The sequence below is a fragment of the Equus asinus genome, chromosome 3, assembly GCF_041296235.1.
Source record: "Equus asinus isolate D_3611 breed Donkey chromosome 3, EquAss-T2T_v2, whole genome shotgun sequence".
Taxonomy (NCBI): Eukaryota; Metazoa; Chordata; class Mammalia; order Perissodactyla; family Equidae; genus Equus; species Equus asinus.
The window spans coordinates 12,444,836-12,466,894 of record NC_091792.1 but is presented as its reverse complement, the minus strand read 5'-3'; the positions used below and the strand labels follow the sequence as shown (position 1 = coordinate 12,466,894).

Genomic DNA, 22,059 nt, shown 5'->3' with positions numbered 1-22,059 from the left:
AACTTCTGGGGAAACTGCCACCAAAGGCAATGGAAGATTTTCCAGAGAAAAAGCAGAAGAATTGGTCCTATTGTTCTGTAGCTGACTTAATTTTCCTCTGTGTGTGATGTCTTAGAAATACCTACGGCTTGTGGTTTTAAATGTATGGAGAAATGGATATGCTCACAAAAAGGAAATTCAGATGCTTTAGGAGTGATATAAAAGAAATATCAGAGAAATGACTCAGGTCAGAATAGCTCATAGAGGGAACATTTTTTTTTTTAAATACATACATTGAACAGATAAAGAAGAAAGTAATATTTTAATTGGATAGTGAAAAATATAGCAGATTGACAGTGACAGCAGAAAAAGAACAGGAATACAGATATTTTCAGAGAATTAAAATGGTACCATGTACTCTCAAACCAGGCTAGTTTTTACGAGAGGTCTCTAAACGTATTGAGTAGATGGTTTTCCTTGGAGCTGTCAAAAATGCTTTGTGGTTCTCTACATTAATTCACGTTGAATATTTTCCATGGTTGGTCAGACTCGGACTTAAAATAGATATGAGAAAGGTCTTCAGGTTTACTGTCAGTAACATTATTAACTTCATAGCCAGCTGGATGACGGCATGGTGTGTGACCAGTCCAAATTTACAAGGTAACCTTGCCTGAATCCTCCTGGTCCATCAAATATAAATAATAAAGTGAAGGTGCGAGAATAGAATTGCAAAGAACAGTGGGAGAAGCAGTTGTCAGGAAGCAAAACAAACACAAGAAAAAAAATCTGTGAGGTCACTCAGAAATGATGCTAATGATTGTGTGTTCTCACCCTACGGCCTCCATATACATGGGGTTCCTCGTGCTTCACAATCAGCCCCTGTAGTCAGTAACCCTTCACACCCCAGTCGTGGTTTCCCAAGGAAAAACAATAGTCATATGTACCTTATCCACATCCTGCTCACCTTTTTATACGTTGCTCCATTTACACTGTACTCTACCACTTGCCTCAGCTGAGGAAAACAAACTTATGCTTTCATGGGCAATTGGAGACGTACTCACTTAGTTTCTTAAGGAACTGTGAGGGAGGACGGGGATCCATCTCTAAGGATGATTATGCTTCTTGCCCTATCCCCTTTACTCTAAAAAAGTCTTCTGAAATGAATTAATATCTGTAAAACATCTGGCAAGGAACCTGATACAGAAGTGCTCAGTAATTATGAATACCCTCTTTCTGACCCACCATACTAAACCATGTACATTCCAACAATCCCCAGGGTACCTTCTCTGTGATATCAAACATCTGGCTGAGGTTGACAGACCAGCGCTAATCCCTGTCCTCAATAAATTTCTTATCCTCTAACATTAGTAATAGAGATAAAGCACTACTTAAAAAGGAAATCTCAGTCAATACATGTTATGTCTTCGCTACCTTCGAACCTTTTCGCCATCGGACCACAGCTGTTATGTTACAGAGAGGCTGTGTCCTCATGTTTGATAACCCCGATCACTGTCCTTCTTGTGGCTAAAGCATAAACCCTAAATATCCTGCTTATTTACTATGATGGCGCATGTCTATTTCGGGTACTCCCGGATTTTTAAGAGTGCAAAGAAGATAAACATGTTTTAAGTCAATCTGAGTTAGATTTTTGACTCATTAAAAATATTATGCTCCTTGGACCCAGATTGGGAGGTGACATCTGAAATTAAGTAAATTGAGGACTTGCTAGGCATTCTTGGGGACTCAAGTAACACTGCAAACAATTTGTTTCAAGCAAAATGGACACTCAGCTTCAGCTACAAGATTACTCTTCCACAATAGATGGTTTCCACACCTGAACTGTGACACCACTTTTCTTGGCTGAGAACTTCGGCCTTGGTGCTACAAAATAAGATGTTAAGGCTGATTCTTGCTTTGGAGAGGTGGGAATGCCCACAGGCACTGGGGATGCGCTGACTGGTGAGGTGGCCTCTGCAAAGAAGGTAGGCTGAGAACTATAGGCTGGTACTGAGTACACGGACGAGGCCTGCACATTGGTGGGTGAGCTCACATTCACTGGCCGAGGAGGAAGGGCTTGCTTCAAGGTCGGCCCTGAGTGGACCTTGACTGATGACTTTTGGGGGAGGCCATCCTTTGCATCTGGAGGTTGGAAAGTAAACAAAGATGCATTTAGCTGATACGGTTGGTGCTTCATGACGTCCAAAGCATTGAGGGGTTTCTTGCCCTTCTTCTTGCTTGTTTTGGAGGCCTGTGGGGCTGATGGCTGAGACTTGACAGCAGCCAGTGGGTAGGAGGGAGAGTGGATAGGATTGTAGGCCACAGGAGGAGGTGCTCGGACGTTGGAGGAGTACTTCCAGCCGGCTGGTAGAGAGGGAGTGGGAGACTGAGCTCGAGCAGCGTGGGCCTGCACGGTGTCTGAATCTACCACATACTTCTCCATCCTCGACTGCCTTTTAGCAAAGAGCTGGGCTCCTCTCCCACTCATTCCTGGAAGCTGATTGGATGGTCCCCCTCCACCAGCATGACCAGCATTTACTTTTGGTGTGGGAGCTGTTGGCTTGGGTGTGTGGTTCAGACTGGCTACTGCTGCCTGTGGTCCTTTGAAGGGACCAGCCAGGTTCAGAGCACTTGCGGGCCGGGCAGGAGGGTAAGAAGGCTGGGCTATTTTGATAGAGGAGACAACGGTGCCCTGTGATGGGTTGGATGTGGGGAAGGCAGGAGGTTGCGTTGGAGCCACTCCTGGTGACCAGACTGGAGAAACTGGAGTTACCGGTTGGGAGGATGAGGACTTGACTGCAGGTTTTGGAGCAACAGGAGGTGGGGTCTTTTGTTTCCCAGCGGAGCTTTGCATGAAATTACAAGCCTCTGCTCCTAAACTGAGGTAGTCTTCTTCAGGTCCGGAATCGCCTCCAGCTCCAGTGCCCCGTTTGCCTTCTGAATTTTGAAGAAGTGACAAGAGTTCAGGATTTGGGCTTACTTTGGGCTCTTTAAAGGTGAACATGGGTTTTGTTGTGCTTCTCCTTTTGGCCTCCTGCAATATTCCTGTTCTTTTCGCTGGCACTGCGATCCTTTCATCCCGGGAAGCTATTCGCTCAGATGCATCGTAAAAGGCTGCCTGGGACCATGGGGCAGGCTGGGGCCATGGAGGCGGCTGTGCTGGGCCAGCTGTCGGACTTGATACTGCTCTGGAGAAGGCTTCAGGTGGAGGTGTGACTGCAGAATAAGGTGGAGGCGCAGGAAAGTCAGCGATGGGACTTGTCATGCTTCGGGTTGGGGAGAAGGGAGTTGCTGGCTGGTTCACAGACCCTGGGAAGGGTTTGGCCGTTCTGTTCATGGGGATCATCCTCTGGGCCTCTGCTGTCTCAGACACCCCACTGTAGCCATTCTGTTGGGGCACATGGCCGAGACCGTGGCTCACCTCCACGTAGCTTTTGCTCACAGAGCTCTGCACTCTCATTGATTCTTCTTCCTTCCTTTGGTAAGAAGTCATGGTTCTCAGGCCATCTGTCTGGGCAGCATCTGGTTCTCTGCTTGGGATTCCACCAGCCCTCTCTTCCTCTTTTTGGGCCGTGATCTGATCCATCCTCTCCCTCCTCTTGGCAAACATGAGGGCTCCCTTGCCTGTGGTGTCTGGCAACATCTCCATCTTGTCCTCTCTGTTCAGTTTCTTTTCAATGTCCACTAGTCCAGAATCCCAGTCAAAGTTTACAACTTGTGTGTTGTCGTCAATGTCAGACAGTAACTCTTCATCCACCTCTGATTCACTCGCATCCAGAAACGCGACTTCACAGGTGTCCTCTCTGTCCCCGTCTTCCTCCTCGTCTGCCTCTCGCTCGAGCTCGCCAGTACCGTAGCTGACAAGGGTGTATTTCCTGGCCCTCCGCCGACGCTTCTTAAACATCAACACCCCCTTGGAGTTGGGGTTGGGGGCATCTGTCAGAAGGAGCGCAATGCTTTTGCATTTAGATTTTGCTTCTTTCACCTGCTTTTCTGACAGGCTTTCACTCCTTCTGAGCCCTAGGGAAAGCACAAAAATTATATTGAGTTGATGAGTTCAAGGAAGACTCCATAGCAACCCAGAAGTCAACTCTCCTGGGGGAAAACGGACATGGAAAAAGTATGTTTACAATTGGGTACTGAATTCCGAAGCCATCCAACTCATTTCTCTTTCTTATTTCTTTTAAAACGTATACTTCTATAATGACATACAATGATATAGAACTATACAATGCCCTGTTTCACTTGCTCATGTAAATGCATTTTTATGAATGCTAATTTGAATATACATTTCATAATTTGATTAGAATAATATGTTTCATAATGGATCCTGATACTTTAACAATAAACACTGGCTAGTAAATGTCAGTTAACAGGAGGTAATCAAAACTAAAAAGGAAATAATTTAAAGACATAGCATTTTCTGGAAAATAAGTTAAGACTTACCTTGTACATCCATATTTTTAAAAAAAGTCAATATAAAACCGTTTCCAAGCATTTTTTAAACGTAGGAGGAGAAGAGAGCAAGAAAATGTTATTTACCTAAATATTCTAATGTAATGAATTTAAATATTTAAGTTTTCTTCCTCTTTTTATCTTTTTTACTTTGATAACCCGCAAAGTCTTAGCATTCATGGTGACTAAATGAATATAAATTCAAAAAACTGAATGACTAATAATTGAAGGTACTGAATCAATAATTAATAATAATTCAGAACACTAGATCATTGTGAATACACAGAAGAAATTTCAGCTACAAAGTTGTCAAGATAAATCTGTTTGTAATGTATTGCTACTTTGGAAATATAACACTACTAAAGTTGCAGCAAGAATAAGTATAAATCTTGGGAAAATTTAAAAATTATATGACTAGTGCCCCTTTCAGCCCTTTTAGCAGAAACTAAGTCATTTAAATGAGAGTTTGACAGTTTTAAATACAGCAAAAATTTATATTTAAATTTTTACTTTTATCATTATTACTATAAAAATAAGTTGGTGGCAAATTAGTTTATAGCATCAGTTAATTATAATTATATATTCAATGATAATGAGCATGATTCACAAGTAAGTTTTGAATTTTTCAAAATAATTCAATGGAAATTTCAGAAAAATGCTTTGAATATTTTACGATTGAAAGTTAGCTCTTTCTGTCACTGGAAAAAAATCAGACTTAATGGTTAATTTTTAAAGAATAAACGACAATCAGAGTAAATAGTTTTATAACAAAGTTACAGGTATTCACTGGTAATCAAATTTTATTTAGAGAAAACAGTAAAAAGTGTGATCGTTCCTAAATGTAATTCCTTTTTTGACCAGTGTTACACAACTTACTGTTAAATTGACAGTCACAGTTGTTGCTAACTTCACTGCCAACATGTGAAGTATGTGAGTGCTGCCTTAATGCACTTGTTTAAAATGCTATAAATGTGGAGATGCGTACAGATGCTTAAACTATAAGGAATGAGTAACAGCGCTTGCCAATAAAGCTACAAGTGGTTATGCTAAAAATATGCGTTGAAAGGAACAACAATAGGTTGGGAGATTTAATACACTACTTTGAATAGCCGAGCTCATTACTGTTGTGTATCATTCACACATTCAAGTGCCTTTGCCAGTCAGCATTTACCTCCTCAAACAAAATTCCAACGTTTGTAAAAAAAAAAAAAAAGAAAAAAATCCTAAAACCTAACTGCCATTCTTATCCTTATTCTTCTTTCTGTAAGCACTCCCTGAGTAAAACAAAACACTGTAAAAAGCCACAAATTTAAATATATTCTATGTTTGGGGACATTTCAATGCCTCCACAAGGCCCTGGAGTCTGACTTCTGTGTCTAGAAGGTAGACGAAACGCTGTGCAGTCTAGTGAAGACTTACAAAACGGAGAGGATCATGTAACTGCTCAGTATTCCACATGTCCTTGTCCGTCAAGCTCACTTCTGCAAGCATCATCAAGCTGCACAATGATTTTTTTTCAAAATGAGGATCTGCTTTTAATATCAGTGGTGGAGCTTGTATTTTAAAGACACCTCTCAGGAGCAGACTCGACAGTTTTTGCCATTTAAACTCGCCGTCCACATGACTTCAAATACTCTCGTATGTTATTTTAACATGAAATATTACAGCATCCTGAGACAAATCAAAAAGGCACATTAACAGTATTATTTTCTTTAACAGTTCTTGTGCCTTTGGAGATAAAAGGACGTGCATCAAAAACATTTAAATCTACTCTAAAGTTCAAACTTATTGCTTCCAATTCAAAAATTGGTGTTCTCCACAATTTCACATTTGTTATTTTGTGTATTAATAAATCAAAAGGGGAAAAAAGCCAATGAGAGACATATGAAAAATCTTTAAAAAGGAGAAAAGTCCAAGCAGGCAAAGCAGCAGCAAAATGCCCTCAGCTCCCCAGCCCCTTCCGACAGCCCAGCAGTGGCCGGGCAGGACTTACGAGCGTGGCGCGCTCTGTGCTTGTGAGGTCTGCTGTGATCCCTTTCCGAGTGTGGGTCTTCTCCCTGCTCTGTGCCTTCTGATGAGACTGCGAAGGATACCAGAGAAGGAGGTGCTTCTGACTGCCCTCCTTCCACTGGAGAATCCACACACCCCTTTCCTGCCTGAAGCCTGCACCCTTCCGTCTTCTGCCTGTCAGAGCAGTCGAGGATCACTTCCACTCGGGGCAGCCCGGTGGCTCCGGCGTCACTCCCCTGGAGCACTCTCAACTCTCGGCCACTGGAGATCTGGATTATCTTGCTGGACCTCAGAGAAGGGTCCCCTTTCTCATTAGTCGGGACCAAATTTGTGTGGACAATCCCGTCGTGTTGTAAATTAGGTTCGGGGTCAGGAGACTTAGATTTTTCAGCTCCCAGGAGAGCCACTGCGGGAGCACTAGTGCCCTTGTATCTCTCCTGGGAAAGCGACAGTTGTAGCTCAACCACAGGGCCCGGCTGCCCTGCTTCTGCCTTCTCCCTTAAGATAAGCTCCTCCGCCGAGTGTCCTCTTTGGGAGTCAGGCATTTGGGGAGCCACATGGTAGCTCAGGCCTGTTTCTTCTTTTATGCTCCCTGAACAACCGGGACCACTTTCTTGGTCCTCAGCTGGGGGAGTTCCACTCTTGACCGGGGTGATGTAAAACTCTTTGTACTGGCTCTTCGTGGCTGGTCGGATCTGCAGGGTGGTACTTTCCACATACCCCTCGTGGGTGGGATGCTCATGGTTTCTGTTTTCAGTTTCAGAGATCAAAGTCTCACTTATTCCACTCGATGGTCTGCACACAGAAAAATCAGTCCAGACAGTTAAATCAGAGTGTGTTACACCTGCCAAAGAACTTCCTGACACTTTTATGATGTCTAATACATGATACAGTCAAAACATTTCCTCCTAAATGTCAACTGCAACATATTTGAAAACAGAAATTGGCAACATGTTTATATTATTATTTAAAGATCTTCCAAATAAACTTCTCTTTAAAGCAAAGCAAAAATGCTTACAAAAGATTATGAAACCTAAATCCATCCTAAATTCAGCCTTTATTCTTTAAACGTGCAGGTTACAGCTACATGGACGCCCTTTATCTGTAATTATTTGGATGTTTTCAAATAACCATGTTTGTTATAATATGACAAAGCATTTCAATGTCTTATTGACTAAGTTTAGGTCTGCACGTTATAAAGTCACATCAACATATTCAGCAGCTTCAGAGCAATATTAATATAATGATAATTTTACTATGAACAATGTTACCTCAATAAAAAATTTATTAAGTAAAAAAATGCAGATAGTTCAAGTAATCCTTTTAGAAGCTGTGTTTTCTTGAAAGGAATGAAATAGAAGCTGTTTTTTAAGCTCCAGTGAGCATGTGTTTTGTAATAAGTGGACCCCAGCCCAGTCCTCTTGTGTCAAGAGAAATCCTTTCCATGCTGCAATGAATCACTGAGTCATGAAGTATTTATAATCTGAGATGTCTCCCGTTCTCCTATTTGAACCTGTCTCTTGGAGCATTTTCCTTGTAGGATCTCTGAAGCCAAACTGTTCCTTTATCTCGCAGCTAAGGGGCCCGGAGCTGTTCACCACAGTCCTTTGATTTTGACCTTAACCATTCCCAGTTGGTTATGCAAATTTGGGTTTGCAAAAAGCAATGTCAGTGTAAGGGTTAACCAACTTCTTGCTAGAACTCTAATTTAAACTCTAACTGCTTTTAGAAGAGAAGCATCATTCACAGAACAGCTGTAGGAGGCGCTTTCCTTTCTTACATTTGTAGGTTTTTTAAGAAGCAGCAGCGTCTATCTCTGCCCCTTTCTTCCCCCCTCAGAATCCCTGGCTGATGCAGGATCATCAACTGGGGGGAGTGGCCCCTACTCTATTCCACTCAGGGAATTTACCTTAGAATTTATGTGAGAGTAGAATTTCAGACTAATGTTCAAAATAATTACTCATAACTTTGCTTTTGACTGTGTTTAGCAAAACAAAACAAAACAACACTAAGAATCAAATGAAATGCAGCTTTTCTCTATGCAAGTAATCTCCTGGCAAAACAAAAAAACATTATAATAGAGCATTTTAAAAATATGATGACAGCAAATTAGATCTTGCCTTTATAGGAAATGATGAATACACTCTCTGCAACTGAATTTGAGGGAACCAAAAGGTCAGAGAGTTTTAATTTAGGAAGGCCTTCGGATGGAAGTAGATTAAACCACTTTGAATTATATTAGCAATCAATTTTGAGGCTGAGAAGAAAGTAGTCTGAATTCATTCCAACCTTACAGACTATATCACAGGCAAATGGGTCAGACAAATGTTAACATTTATTCATAGCCAAAGTAAAATAGACATACATGAATAAAAATCATAAAAGCACTAGAAGTTAAAGCTTTATACCTTAAAATGCTCATTTCCATTCAGCCTACATAGATACTCCATTCCACAATTTATGTGTCATAATTATGTAATTTTAAATATATTTTACCATTTTAATAAAATGTAAGATAATAGAGACATAATGTTAGGGTCATCTTTAAGATAGTCTGATCCAGCTATCTCTGGGCATTAGTCCAGGAGAAGTAAACCACTTGTCCTCTAGCGATAGGTGACATTATATGAGTGAGAGAAATATTTAATTCCCGGAAACAACGTTCGGCCACCCAGAGTGGTGAAGATGGTGATGATTATCTTTGGGCTGGTTTTAATTTGAGATTCCATTTTGAATCTCATCAATGAATTATTTTGTGAAAGTCAAAACAGCTAGGGAAAATAATAATCATGATTCCAGTTATTAAAAGTAGCAGAAAACTAGTCCGTTTACTTCCAAAATTAAATTTGTACCTAACACTCAGCTTTAAACCACCAAGGATTTTCCCAATGATAGCCATCAAAATCAAAACAAGAACTAGTAAGGAACGTCCCAGACCACAAGCGTGTTCCAAAGAAATTGGCCTCATTAAATCAGTAAAGACACTAAAAAGGAATAAATTAGAATAGGTTTTTCTCCCATTTTGGATGTGATTAAACTTACAAAGATGGAACTCTTCAAATACCTCAGAGATTGATGCATGATAATGGCAAACACTGTGACTACAACATTCCCGTTAGGTTCTTTTTAAAAGCAAATGGCAGCTTTATAAGTAAGATCTTCAGGGCTTAAACATCAGGCTTGATAGGTAAATATTTAGATGGCAGACTCTAAGAATAATGCTAGATTTCTTTTATTTTCACAAGATTTTGGCCATAGTGAGTTCATGTTTGTATAGAAATGGAATCCTGTTGAACGATTACCAGAGGGGCGACGCTGTATGTAGTGTTTCTGCAGAGTTAAGGCAAAACCTGGAGGACTTTGAGAGGATATGTTCTGAGAAAAGCATCCTTAGACAATTTCATCATTGTGCGAACATCACAACACGTCTTAGCAAACTTAGATGATATAGCCTACCACATACCTAGCCTATACGGTACTAATCTTACGGGACTAATCTTATGCGTCATATGCGGCGTGTGATGCTCAGGGCCTCACTTGCAAAGTTAGTATGGACTGTACTGTGATTTGCACACTGTAAAAAATGTTGATGCTACAATTTTTTGTGATTGCTCTCATTGTTTTCTTTCGTTTTTATGTTCAGAGTTTACTTCCGTATTTTTAAATGATTAGGTGGGGAGGGTAGTATTTGGAGAGATCAAATGAACAAATGATTTGCATTGATAGTCCAAAAACTTTATTCTAACCATCTGTTTTGCCCATACGCAATTATCGGTTTTACTAGAGCTCCTGACAAGCAGAAATCTGGCTGCTTTTATGGTTTTTGTTGTTGCCGTTCTTTTCCTTCTCCGAGGCATTTTCTTTCTATAAAAAATTATTGTGGGATGGTTTAACATTTTTAATTTATCTGTGAATCTGGGAATTATCATTTAGTGATTCTGACCCACCACAAAATCTTGATCTTGTGTATTATGTTCAACATAACGTTAAATTATGTTCAATGTACTGAGCTTTCTAAGGAACTAGTCTAAAATACCTAAGATTTTCAATGAAGATCTTGAAAGAAAGATTTTCAAGCTAATTCTCAGTTAACTGGACAATTCAGCTGATTGGAATGGCCACTTTTCAAACAGTCCAATTTCCCCATAAATGACAAATTATACATGTAGTAGAAGCTGTAATCATTCTCATCTAGCTCCAAGAGAAAATATATACGCCAACAAATCTTTTGTACCTTTTGACGAGCATTTGGAGAGAGTCCGTTATGCTCTCCATGAGCTTGATGACCTCAGGGTAGGTGAGGTCTGCACAAGGGTTGCCATTGATAGAAACCACTTCATCCCCCTCACAGAGCCCAGACCTGGATGCTTTGCTCTGGCTTCGGATCTGAGTGAAATGAAAAGGGAGGCAAGAGTTAGAGTCATACAACTTGTAAAAAACCATGCCACCATCTCTGAGAAAGTTTTATTTGAAAGAGGTAAATAGAGCTGCAAACCATAAAACCAGCCCTGATTTTTAATTCACCTGTTGTTCCCTGTGAGACCATCCTAAACAGCTCTCAGCCCTCACACACACACAATGTCCTATGTACCATAATGTCAACATTTAATTCACAGCATTGTAAGTAAACAGAAAAGGAGAGTAAATCTGTGGCAAAGAAGCTAGAATAAAGGAAATAAAGAATAGAGAAGAATGAGGGAAGACATGTTTTAATTGAGTATCCATTAAAAATAATTATGTCACATTGTGAAGTTTGACCCCAATCAGAAAGCGAAAAATAAACTTTAAAAGCCTCTCCCACTGCCAAGGTGGGTGGAACACCAACTGTAACAAGGAGCTGTAGGGCGGGACGATCAGTTTGAGGAGAGGGCTGTTCAGCTAAATGAACTAATGAAAGCCATCCCAGCATAATGGCGAAGTTGGGCAGCCAGGATATTAAGAATTATGTTAAAGAGAAAAATCTTTGAAATCAACTGTTTAAGTCTTGGTACCAAGCAAATTTTAGCAAAAAAGAAAGGAAAGCAGAGACTATTTTGCAAAAAAAGAAAACCTCCCTGTTATAAGGATTGCATCACATTCTAGCACAGAATGATGTGGAACAAGAATTGAATAAAAATGTAAAGAGAACCTTCGGACCCTGGAAGAAAAGAACTTTAGAGGAGCAGAGTAACGGCAGAGAGCTCCCTCCAGCTCCTTAGTGGGGAATAACCGGAAGTTTATATCCCGTATAATTATGATTATGGTGAGATGTCATGCTGGTTATTCTCCCTCTGCCCTTCCAAGTGCATTCTCCGCCATCCCTGGTGCTGCTTTGTCCAGCAGGGAGACTGGCCTCTAGAGACTGCATTGGTCAGCTCCCTTGCATGCTGGCTCCTGGTTGGGTTTGGTCAATGGGAAGCCCCAGAAAGAGATCAAAGAGCAAGCGAATGAGAGGTGAGGTAGACGTTCTCCCTGCTGATCTACTGGGGGATGGTTTGGCAATGGTTCTGGTTCCTCGATCTACACAGTTACAGTTCCTGTCTGTCTACCCCTCCCCCATGCCTTAAATTCTTGTTATGTTCCAGTAACACATACCATCCTTGCGTCTTCAGGGCCATGGGTAAGAGCAGCTCCCTGCTCTTCATCTCTGGGTGCTTCATTATCATTTGCTGGTTCCCTTAAACCTGCCTTTAGTCCTGCATTATGTCATCCTTAACTACTCCTTTGAGCATGCCACCTGTTTCCTGCTTGGACCCTAATGTATTTAAATTTCACTTTATAATGTGAGTTTACTAGTTCTCGATGGATCATGTATCGTGATCATACAATCTCAAATTTAGGTACACAGCAAGATACTATTCTGAATATTTTCTACCAAGATGATCACTCTCTGACCATGAAAATCAAGATTCTGAGTCCAGTAAGATCAAAACCAGGTGGGCAAGACTTCTTGAAGAATGTTTTCATAGCCAGCCTCATTTTGATTAGGCAGGAAATGTATTTAAATTTATCTCTAACAGCTGCCCACTAATTCTTGCTAAGATCTTAAATAATAATTAATATGTTGACTGATATATATCTACAGCTTACATGTCTAAGTGCATTTACACTTTTAGTGATATTCTTGAAAGGAAAAGAATTTCTTTAACCGTCAAAGCAATGATCCTGTTCAAGTTCAATGCAATTCAGTTAGTTTGGTTCTGCGAAGAGCCATCCTTTTATTGTCATAAATTATAATCTATCGAAGGCCTTCCCCTTTTCGAACAAATCAATTTCATTCCCTTTTTTCTGAAGAACGTACTAATTTTTTGCAAAATATTAAATCAACTCAATATTTCCAAGGTTGCAAGGAAGCAACAAAAGCAACGAGAAACAGAATATTCACCCAAATTTGAAAAATATCTCTTTAACTGCCAAATACATTTGTTTTGTTTTGTCTTGCATGAAATAATTAAAATAAAGAATCATGAGAGAGTTGTTAATAAGTCAAGGATAAAACAATATCCAAGGATGAACATTTAAGTTAGAGTTAGAGTTATTTACATTTCATTCATTTAAATTTATTCAATTTTTTTTTATAAAATGAGGTTAGGTAGATAATAAAGGATATTTTGAAGCATAAAACCATTCATTCAGTGGAGTCAGATGTACTAGAATACAAACAGAAAATTCATCCTTTGGTGGACCAAAGTTTTATGTTGATAAAACAGACGTGTCATCATACCCAATACCCACCAAGGCCCAATCTCAGAGTGGGGGCATCCCTTTACCAGCAATAAGTTGTGTGAATTTTAAGCAGCTTCAAGGGTTTCCAGAGCAAGACGAAAAACTTGGCCTTGGAAAATAAATAAATCCGCAACTTAACAGAGCTGTCTATCATCCAAACATGTGTTGCTTGATGCGAAAAGTGCAGTTCATCATTATACTTGTCAAGTGGAGCTTTTACTGGTATCCAAATAAGCAAAAGCATTACAGTAGGAGTCATTAGCATTCCTCTAGAGCGTACATTCTGAGGTCAACATTCGGAATCAACTGTTGTGATTGTGTTCAGTGACATTTTACATTTGTCTGAATAGCAGGAAATATTTTTCCCTCAAGAGCCATGTTAAATTTGGTGATACTTTCCTTGCCACAAAGGTTTTTCTGAAAGACTACTCTTTCTTATATTTAATAAGACAACTAAACCCAGCAAAGACTGTATGATCGGCTGTATTATGCTCACACATTTCCCTTGCAATCATTAACTTCACTAACATGGTTCTATTCATAGGTGTATTATGAAGAATAAACTTTCATTAGTGTACAAAAGACCTTTACCTTATATTGTGTATACTAAGGCATTTTTATAATTTGTATAATTATGTATTATTATGTATATGATTAACAATTCTAACTTCTGAAAACATTCTTAAGTGTGAAAATGAAACACGTTGTCAATAGTAAGAGTAAGTTTGGACATAAAAATTAGTATTGCCAATACTGAATCTCTATCAGTGAATTTATCAACCAGCCTTCTCCTTAGGCCACTAGTCCTAGATTCATAAGGTATGCGTCGCAGTGGGAAAGAAGCCAGCTCTGAAGGAAGAGGACCCGGGTTGCAGTTCAGTGGCTCCAATGCTTACTAGCTGTCTGAACTTAGACGAGTTACATTACACCCTTGAGCTTTAGTTTTCTGGAGTGTAAAAGAGAGCTAATAAATTTGATCCTCCAGATGGTTAATAAGGATTAGAAATAATACGTGTTAAATTCCGTGATGCACACACAGCCCATGGAGGTGCTCAAGAAGGGGCTAGTGAAGGAGAGTGTGTTGACTTCCTACACACGCACGTGAAAGAAACACGCCAAGTGAAAGGCAAAGCCGTAAAATGTTGGCACTTTATCTACAAGATGTTTGACACATGGATTTCTTTTTAGTTTTTATCCAGATATTTCGCATTGTCTCATTATAATCTATCTTTTCCTCAGTAAGTACACATTTCATAACTGAAAGATAGAAGAAGATAACCCTATTTATTGTTTCCCAACAGAAATAATAATACAAATATTGAAATGTTAGTGATTGTTTTTATCAAGCATGTACTGTGCTAAGCCCTTTACATCCGTATACCATTTATCACTACAAAACCTCAATGAGAAGCAAAAGCAGACTTCCACTTGTATATGTTCAGAGGCACTGCGACTACCTTCATTTTAAAGATAAGAAAATTGAGACCCAGAAAAGTTAGGTCCTTTGCCTAAAATCATACAGCTAGGACCAGAATTTGAACCCAGGGAATCCGGCTCCAGGGCTTGTGTTTTTAACCACTGCACACGTTGCCTCCCTGGTCAATAGTCTAAATTGTCTACCATAAAGCCCAGAATGAAGAGAGAGAGGAGCAGTATGACAACAATTGGCAGAGGTGGGGAGTAAAGTCAGGGAGGAAATGGAAGGACTAGGCAGAGGTGACAACAACTTGCCTGGTCAGTCCATAAACCAGTGTTGGGAAAGACAGGTTTTGTTTTACTTTATTTTCCTTCTTCTTCCTCCTCTTTTATTATTTTAAGAGTTATATATAAAATAGTCCTTAAAGATTGGAAAATAGCCAATATTATGACCCAATATGTCACAGATTCAAAATCAAATATAATTATCTTTTGCGAATTGTGATTTGATACAACCCACCCGTGTGAGCGTGTGAGGTAATTTCTTTTCTTTGAGAACATTCCCTTAGAGACTTTATTTCACACCTAATACATTAGACAGATGAGTGAGTTTCTATCCATAAAATACTATATTCCTTTTTAGTGTCTCTCAATTTAATCAGACCACATAACTAAGAGAGATATTGGTATTGTAAATATTTACCAAATACCATGTTCTCTTGCTTACAGCTTCTTGATCCAAGCCAGGAAAGATTTATTTTACTGCAGCCGAGTACAAATGGAAAGTTAAGGCTTCTCTGGGAAATTTAACAACATTATTTTCATTTCATAGAATAAATCTGAGAAGAATGTCAGCTATGCTAATTTAGTTTTATAAATAAATAATTCTCTGGCAAGTGAAAAAAGCTCCTTTTTCTAATCTATTATTATTGTATAATTTCCAAGTCTTTCAGAACTGATTAGAAAACAAGTATCAGATTTGAGTTCTTGTGGCACCTTGTACTTGTATTTTGTGTTGTGCCTATGCGACAACAATCGTGTCGGCTTCCTGTCAGTGAAATTACATCTTGTCTCATGCATTTTCATGTATAACTCACTGACAAGTCCTCTTGGAAGATGTCAGAGTAAGTGGTAGAACCAAGACAATATCGTCTTTAAATTCCACTACTATATTTATTAAAATATATGAAAAAGGATGAGAAAGTTAGCATAAATCCATCCTATCAAATGTAGGGCTACCTTCAATCCATAAAATGAAGTCTCAGGGACCAGGAGAAAACCAAGAAAAGATGAGAGAGATGGTCTCAGACAACAAGCAAAGTTTTAGAGATTAAAATATTTTGATGGAGATTGGAAAGTAGTCTGCAATCTTGCAGCCCTTTCGCAAGCCCCAGCGTTTCCTCAGTTTTACACTTCAGGCCTTTGGCAAAACTTCCCTCATACCTCTGAGACAAGATTTAATAAGTATTCCCTCCCCTCAGCTGGCGCTGGTACTGAAGCCCTAGGTAGGTCTGTATTCCTCAACTGACCAGGGAAATGGGCAGCATGGTCATTGGGAGGTACAGGAAGAGCAATTATGATGGTAGCTAAAGCTTTAGGAATAAGTAAATAATCCTACATTTAAAGGGCTTGTTATCGAGATTCTGAGCTCCAACCTCTGCCCTTGATGGGTGAGTTTCCGAGTACCAAAGCTGAGTTCACATGTTGTTGGGAATTCTTGTTGACAGTGGTACAATATTTTTGGAAATCAATGGCAAACAGCAATATAACAGCTTCAGGGTGACAAGGCCAAAGAAAAGAACAAGGACCAGAATACGATGAAACAGAAACAATAATAACCCAAGGAAGAGCTTTATCGTACGAAGCAAAAATCATCTTGGAATTTAGTGCAGAAATCCAAACAGTAAAATGGAAAAAAAAAAACTTGGGCAAATATCTAAAGTATGGAATAAATAAATAAGAAATACAACTAGTAACTGAATAAATCAAAAGTCAATGGAAAAGACTGTGGTTAAGAGTCGATTGGATTGCTCAACTTCTGTTCCAAGCTCCTTGGAGTGTGTCTTGTGTGTCGCAGAAGCTGAGAAGGTAAAACACCATTTCCCAGACTCTCCCTCAGCTAAGGTTCTGGGTGTGGCATTGTTCCAACACCGCAGGTGTACCTGCAGGAAACCTATGTTTGGAACTGAGTTAGCGGAGAGAGACGTTACAGTGTGAGGCAGCCATCTTGCTGGCACGGACCTGGGAGAGGACTTTACTCTGGAGACAGCAGTTCTACTGGCAGCCTCTTAATCCTGAATCACAGCTAAGCTGAGCAACCCTGGACCCAGAGCTGGCCCAAGGGCTTCCTGACTCCCGAGCTTCCCGATTGTGACAAATGTTGCTAATCCCTTGGGTGGCCAGTTCTTCAGTGTTGTGTGAAGTCATTCCTGGAGGCCCTGCCTAAAGTTTGCCTTTCCAGATCTTTCAACAACTCTATAAGTACTTCTTAAATTCCCTTCTGACTAAAATAACTGGAGAGGTTTCTATTTTTTGCAAATGAACCCTGAACTGATACAGAAGGATAGAACTAAGAGCGAAGACACAAGGTGAAAGAACAGAGAGGTAAAAGGGCAGCTATTTCTCAAATGCAGAAAAGGAGAAAAAAAGATGATGCAGATACTGATATTTCAAGACAGACAGGAGAGACGATGCAGGAACTTACACCAGATAAATTGTAGGATGTCACCAACTGCTGAGAAGAGAGGAGGAAAGCCAGAGGGGGATGAAAAGTTGAGGACAATGAAAGAAGTTCAGAAAAGCCATTGGAAAGTACATGCTAGGAACTAAGTATGAGAGAAATAAAGGCTTTGTGAAGAACTTATAAGGAATAAAGTGGGATGATCATCAGCATGCATAGTTGTCTTAGACGAATGTTCTAACAGGAGAGGAGATTTCTAAAAGGAAGTGAAGCTTTGCTCCATTAAAGCATCAATAAGTGTACAAAGAATTGAATAAGAGTTTCAATTACGCAAATTGTCTAGATAGTGACAATAACTCTTAAACTATATATTCACCTCAGGTCGTGATTGCACACGCACGTAGACACTAGCATATTTTGGTGATTCTCTACTCACTACCTCAATTCAAGTTCAGTAGCCCGTTCTCACGCCAAGTTTTGGTTTGAAGACTGCATTTTTCTGCTCTGGTCGCTAAGATCCGTCCAGACACAGGGCAAAAAGTTTTCCTTTTGGATAATTGTCTTTATCCCTAGGGACCAAGTTGCCATAAAAGTAAAAAGCATTCCTGGTAGCAACTTTGGAAAGATTCCCAGAGTAAATAACTGTCTTTGACAGGAATGAGGGCCCTAATCCACAGGGCAGCATTCTTAAGAATCTGCATACCAATGTGATTCCACAGGCAGAAATGATGCTGCAAGTGCCCTGCATGAGCTGTCATAAAGCAGCCGCCATGATGCTAGAAGACCAACAAGGACAAATATGGAATGGTATTCTCCGCTCTTCTTTCCTTCCTAAGAATGTAAACATCCCAGCTCTTTCAGAAAAATACCAATGGACCCGAGCCCACAGAGGACATGACCCCGGCTGCTTCTCTCTACTGGGTTAAATGGTGGACAACTGCACAAAAGCTTTTGAACTATAGGCAGATTCCTCTTAGAAACATTTACACAGAATATGGGGAAAAAAACTTTTTAAAGAACTCACTAAAAAACACATTTTTTGTAAAATATAAAAGATTAGATAAATAAGTAGTCAGTATAACCAGGATTACTCAGAAAAGAGAGCAGAACTGGAACTCACTGTTGGAGTTTCTCAAATCTCTGTTTATATTTATTAACTGAATATACAACAATTAACCAAATAGTTATTATGTTGCAATACCTCACCTAGGAAGAATTTAGTCATCTATAGAACCTATAAGAAAGCTCAACAGTCTTTTGAGTGGTCAAAATGCAGAAAAAATAAAGTTCACTATAACTTCTGTTCATCAGTGTGTCCAGAATCTTTTCTCAGTCCATTTGCTCAATTTTATACAATTCTAACGAACTTTTTAATTTGGTTTACAGAAAACTAGACATAGAGAGACAAACATGCATCCCGTATAAAGGAAGATGTTATAGTTAATACAACGCCAAAGAAAGGGAGTAAACGCCAAAATTTAAAAACATAAAAATATTAAATAAAAAAAAAGACAGAATACTGGGGTCATTTAATGAAAGTGTAAAAAACTTTCACATGCTCAATAGAACTTAATGCTTCTATTGTATTTGAGTAAAATAATGGAAACGAATAATCATAATCCCAAGTCATTTAAAACGTTTAAATCATCTTTAACAGACTGATTAGATGCAGAAAAACACACAATACCTTTCAGAAAGAGTGCCATCCCAAATAGCTACAACAGAAGCTTTGCTATTAAAGGTATACCTGGCTCTGAGGCATTGCCACATTAATAAAGTAAGGGAACTAGATGGGAATTCATAATTTGAGGCCCTAAGTACTTTGCTTATATTGTCTTTTTACTGAAATTGTTTCATTTCGAACATTGAATATGTCTCCTGTACCCAGAAAATGCATTTGCCTGGAATGCCCTGTTTTTCCATAGCTCCAGGCATCTGAAGGTGCATTGCTTGACTAAACTAGATGAAGCATTTTCTCCCTCCAGGTTGCTCATATATAAGACTAGAGAAAAAGAAGATAAAGTGAAAAATGTCCTCCAAAGGACAAAAGTACAGATTTTAAAAAATTGTCTAAGTTTTATTCTTTTGCCCTGGGCTTGAAGTTGTTAGCTAACTGGAGATCTTATCTTAACTCTGTCACTAACTCACGTGACAAGGCACTTAAGCTTTCAGGAAATCATTTTCCTTATCAGAAGAATGAAGGAATTCCCTCCAGATTCCTAATTTGATGCCTTGTTAAACTGTAATACACACACGCATACACACACACATAAGATATATCACGGTGCTTCCATTTTGGAAACAATCATATACAATTTTTAGGAGCCTTTAAAGAAATGTCAACAGTACAAATGTATAAATATTTTAATCCAAGAAAGTGAAACTTATTGCACTGAACATTTACTTTTGTGGGGAACCCGGGTAAAAGACAATGCCAATACAGTCCTCACATAATTGGGATAATTGCCACCTCCCTAGTCACAGGACATGCTGAAGATCTGGTTGCAAAAAGGAGCAAACTAGCTGGTGCAGGGGTCAGGGGAAGTTAATCAAGGACTGTGACCTGTCAGGGAAGGGCCGATTTAAATGATCACCTCCAAAGCTTGGTTAACTGGAACTTCATTTAGGCTGTCATCAGTAGTAGGAGGAAGTGATCTAAAGTAGTAAGTCTCAAACATTTCAGTCTTAGGACCCATTTACACTCTTAAAAATGACTGAGGACTTCAAAAATAATTTGTTCTTGTGGGTTCTGTCTATTGGTGTTCAGTGTGTTAGAAATAAAAACTCAGACATTTAAAATTTTTGTTCATTATTTTTAAAATAAAGTAACTGGTATGTTAACATATATAATATGTTTTATGAAAAATAAAAATGATCAGGTTTTCTAAAACAGATAATTGAGTCAGAGTAGGGACACTGTTTTCCATTTTTGTAAATCTGTAATGTCTGAGCTTAATAGAAGACAGCTGGGTTCTCATATGCGCTTCTGCCTTGATTCTATTGCGTTACGTTGTGCTGACTGAAGTATCTTAAGAAGATCTAGCCTCACACAGATACATAGTTGGAAAAGGGAGGAGTATTTTAATAGCCTTTTCAGAAAATTTTGGATATTCGTCTTTGATAGTACATCAAACGCAACAAGTGGTAGTTTCTAAAGTTGCATTGTGGAATCTGAAACCCTAGCGATGAACTTCTCTACTGGGTTATATTAAAATCCATTGGTCTACTCCGCCCTTTGAAGGGGGTCTTGTATCCATGCTTTTGATGACTTTGTTACATCATGCCTTGGTCATCTGGAAAATATTGATTCACTGAGCTACGCAGATCTTCCAAATGTTGATACATTTCATCATACAATATACAAAATCACACTCTTTAATATCACTAATGATTTCATCAGAGAAATCTTAAAGGATTGGGAAGCCGTCAAATTCACAATGGCAGATGAAACTTTCTAATTTTTCCCTTGAAAGCTCAAATACTGTCAGTTGTTTTCCTTGAAGTAACAGCCTCACTTTGCTCAATTTCTAGAAAATGTCTGCTGAATACTCGTCTGAACAACCATAGTTTGTCTGTCAGTCATTCTTTAAAGTAAAAATGATGTTCCATGAAAAAAATGGCTTGTGGAGCTTGCAGTTCAAACGATTGTACAAGTGTTTCATTGAGACAAACATCATATTCCAGTATTCAGTCAAAATGCTTTATGTGTATTTTCATTTTGTCACCCAGAATATTAAGGAGATGTGTGCTTGAGGTTTAATAAAATTCAAACTTTTACTGCTTCGTCCAGGACATCCTTACATGAAACTGGTGTCTTGTTTCTTAAGTCAAATGATGACACTGAGGAATATAATAACTCCTAGGAGAGGAAGGTGTTGCTGCCTCAAATGCTAAAGGGCAAGTGGTTTCATCCATGTTTGCTTTTGCACCATCAGTGCAAACGTCAACACAGTGCAAAAGGCAAACAATGTCTTAGTATTACTATGAAAGTCGTTTTGAACTCACAGATCCCCTGAAAGTATCTCAGAGACCCCCAGAGGTCTGCAGAACACACTTGGAGAACCACTGATCTAAAGAGACAGGGATATGTGCTAGGCTTCTTGGGTATCTGAGTTGGAGAAGAGGAAATTCCATCAAAGGCAATGCAACAGGCAAACAGAAGTAAGTTTCAGCCTAGGGAGCAAAGGCTGACAGAAACCAGGAAGGGATGCCTTTTAAGAACCATGTGCTGAGGGAGCATGCCTGAAACCAACATGAATTCAGACTCAGGATCACTTTGGGGATCTGAAGGAAATAGAGAAGCAGTTTCAGACCAGTTCTGAAGATTCCAAGTCTGTCTGTGGAGAGGAGAGACAAAGGGGGGAAGAAAATCTTCACTGGGCTGCAATGTCAAGGTTGCTTTGGAAATAGCTCCTGTTCAGCTTCCAAACTACTGGCAGTTGAAATTCGTTGAGAACTGTGATTGCAATACAAAGATCTTTATACATTTTACAATCCAAAGTATGCCTTGCACATAGTAGGTGTGCAATCAATATGTGCTGAATAAATGACAATATGAGTAAACTGAACTTTACCCAAATGTCTACTTCAACTTCCCTCTGTACCTGGGCAAACAGTCACTCCCAAATCTATTACTTTCTGTTTATTCTTTCTCCATAGTCTCTTTTAGGTATGAGATTACTACAAAAGTATCATGTGATAAATAGGGAATTCCCAGTGTATCTGTGGTAAAGAATTGGTCCTACAGAATACTGGACCTCAGTGATAACCGAGTTTTCCCCAGCAAAGGCAACGGTCACACCACGATGACTCAATAA

At 39.3% G+C, this 22,059-nt stretch overlaps 1 protein-coding gene across 2 annotated transcripts in view; it reads right to left on the bottom strand.

Annotated features, from left to right (window-relative positions):
• The window catches only part of SYNPO2 (synaptopodin 2), a 160,326-nt gene that overhangs the window by 26,495 nt on the left and 111,772 nt on the right, over positions 1 to 22,059 (bottom strand). The window contains exons 2-4 of one of the 2 annotated variants that reach the window (XM_014857914.3): positions 10,676 to 10,827; positions 6,425 to 7,236; positions 1,814 to 3,996 (exon numbers count right to left, since the gene is read on the bottom strand). In XM_014857914.3, the coding sequence (XP_014713400.2) occupies positions 1,814 to 3,996; positions 6,425 to 7,236; positions 10,676 to 10,827 (3,147 nt within the window). The remainder of the gene's footprint in view (positions 1 to 1,813; positions 3,997 to 6,424; positions 7,237 to 10,675; positions 10,828 to 22,059) is intronic. The other variant, XM_070504687.1, reaches the window with a different exon arrangement.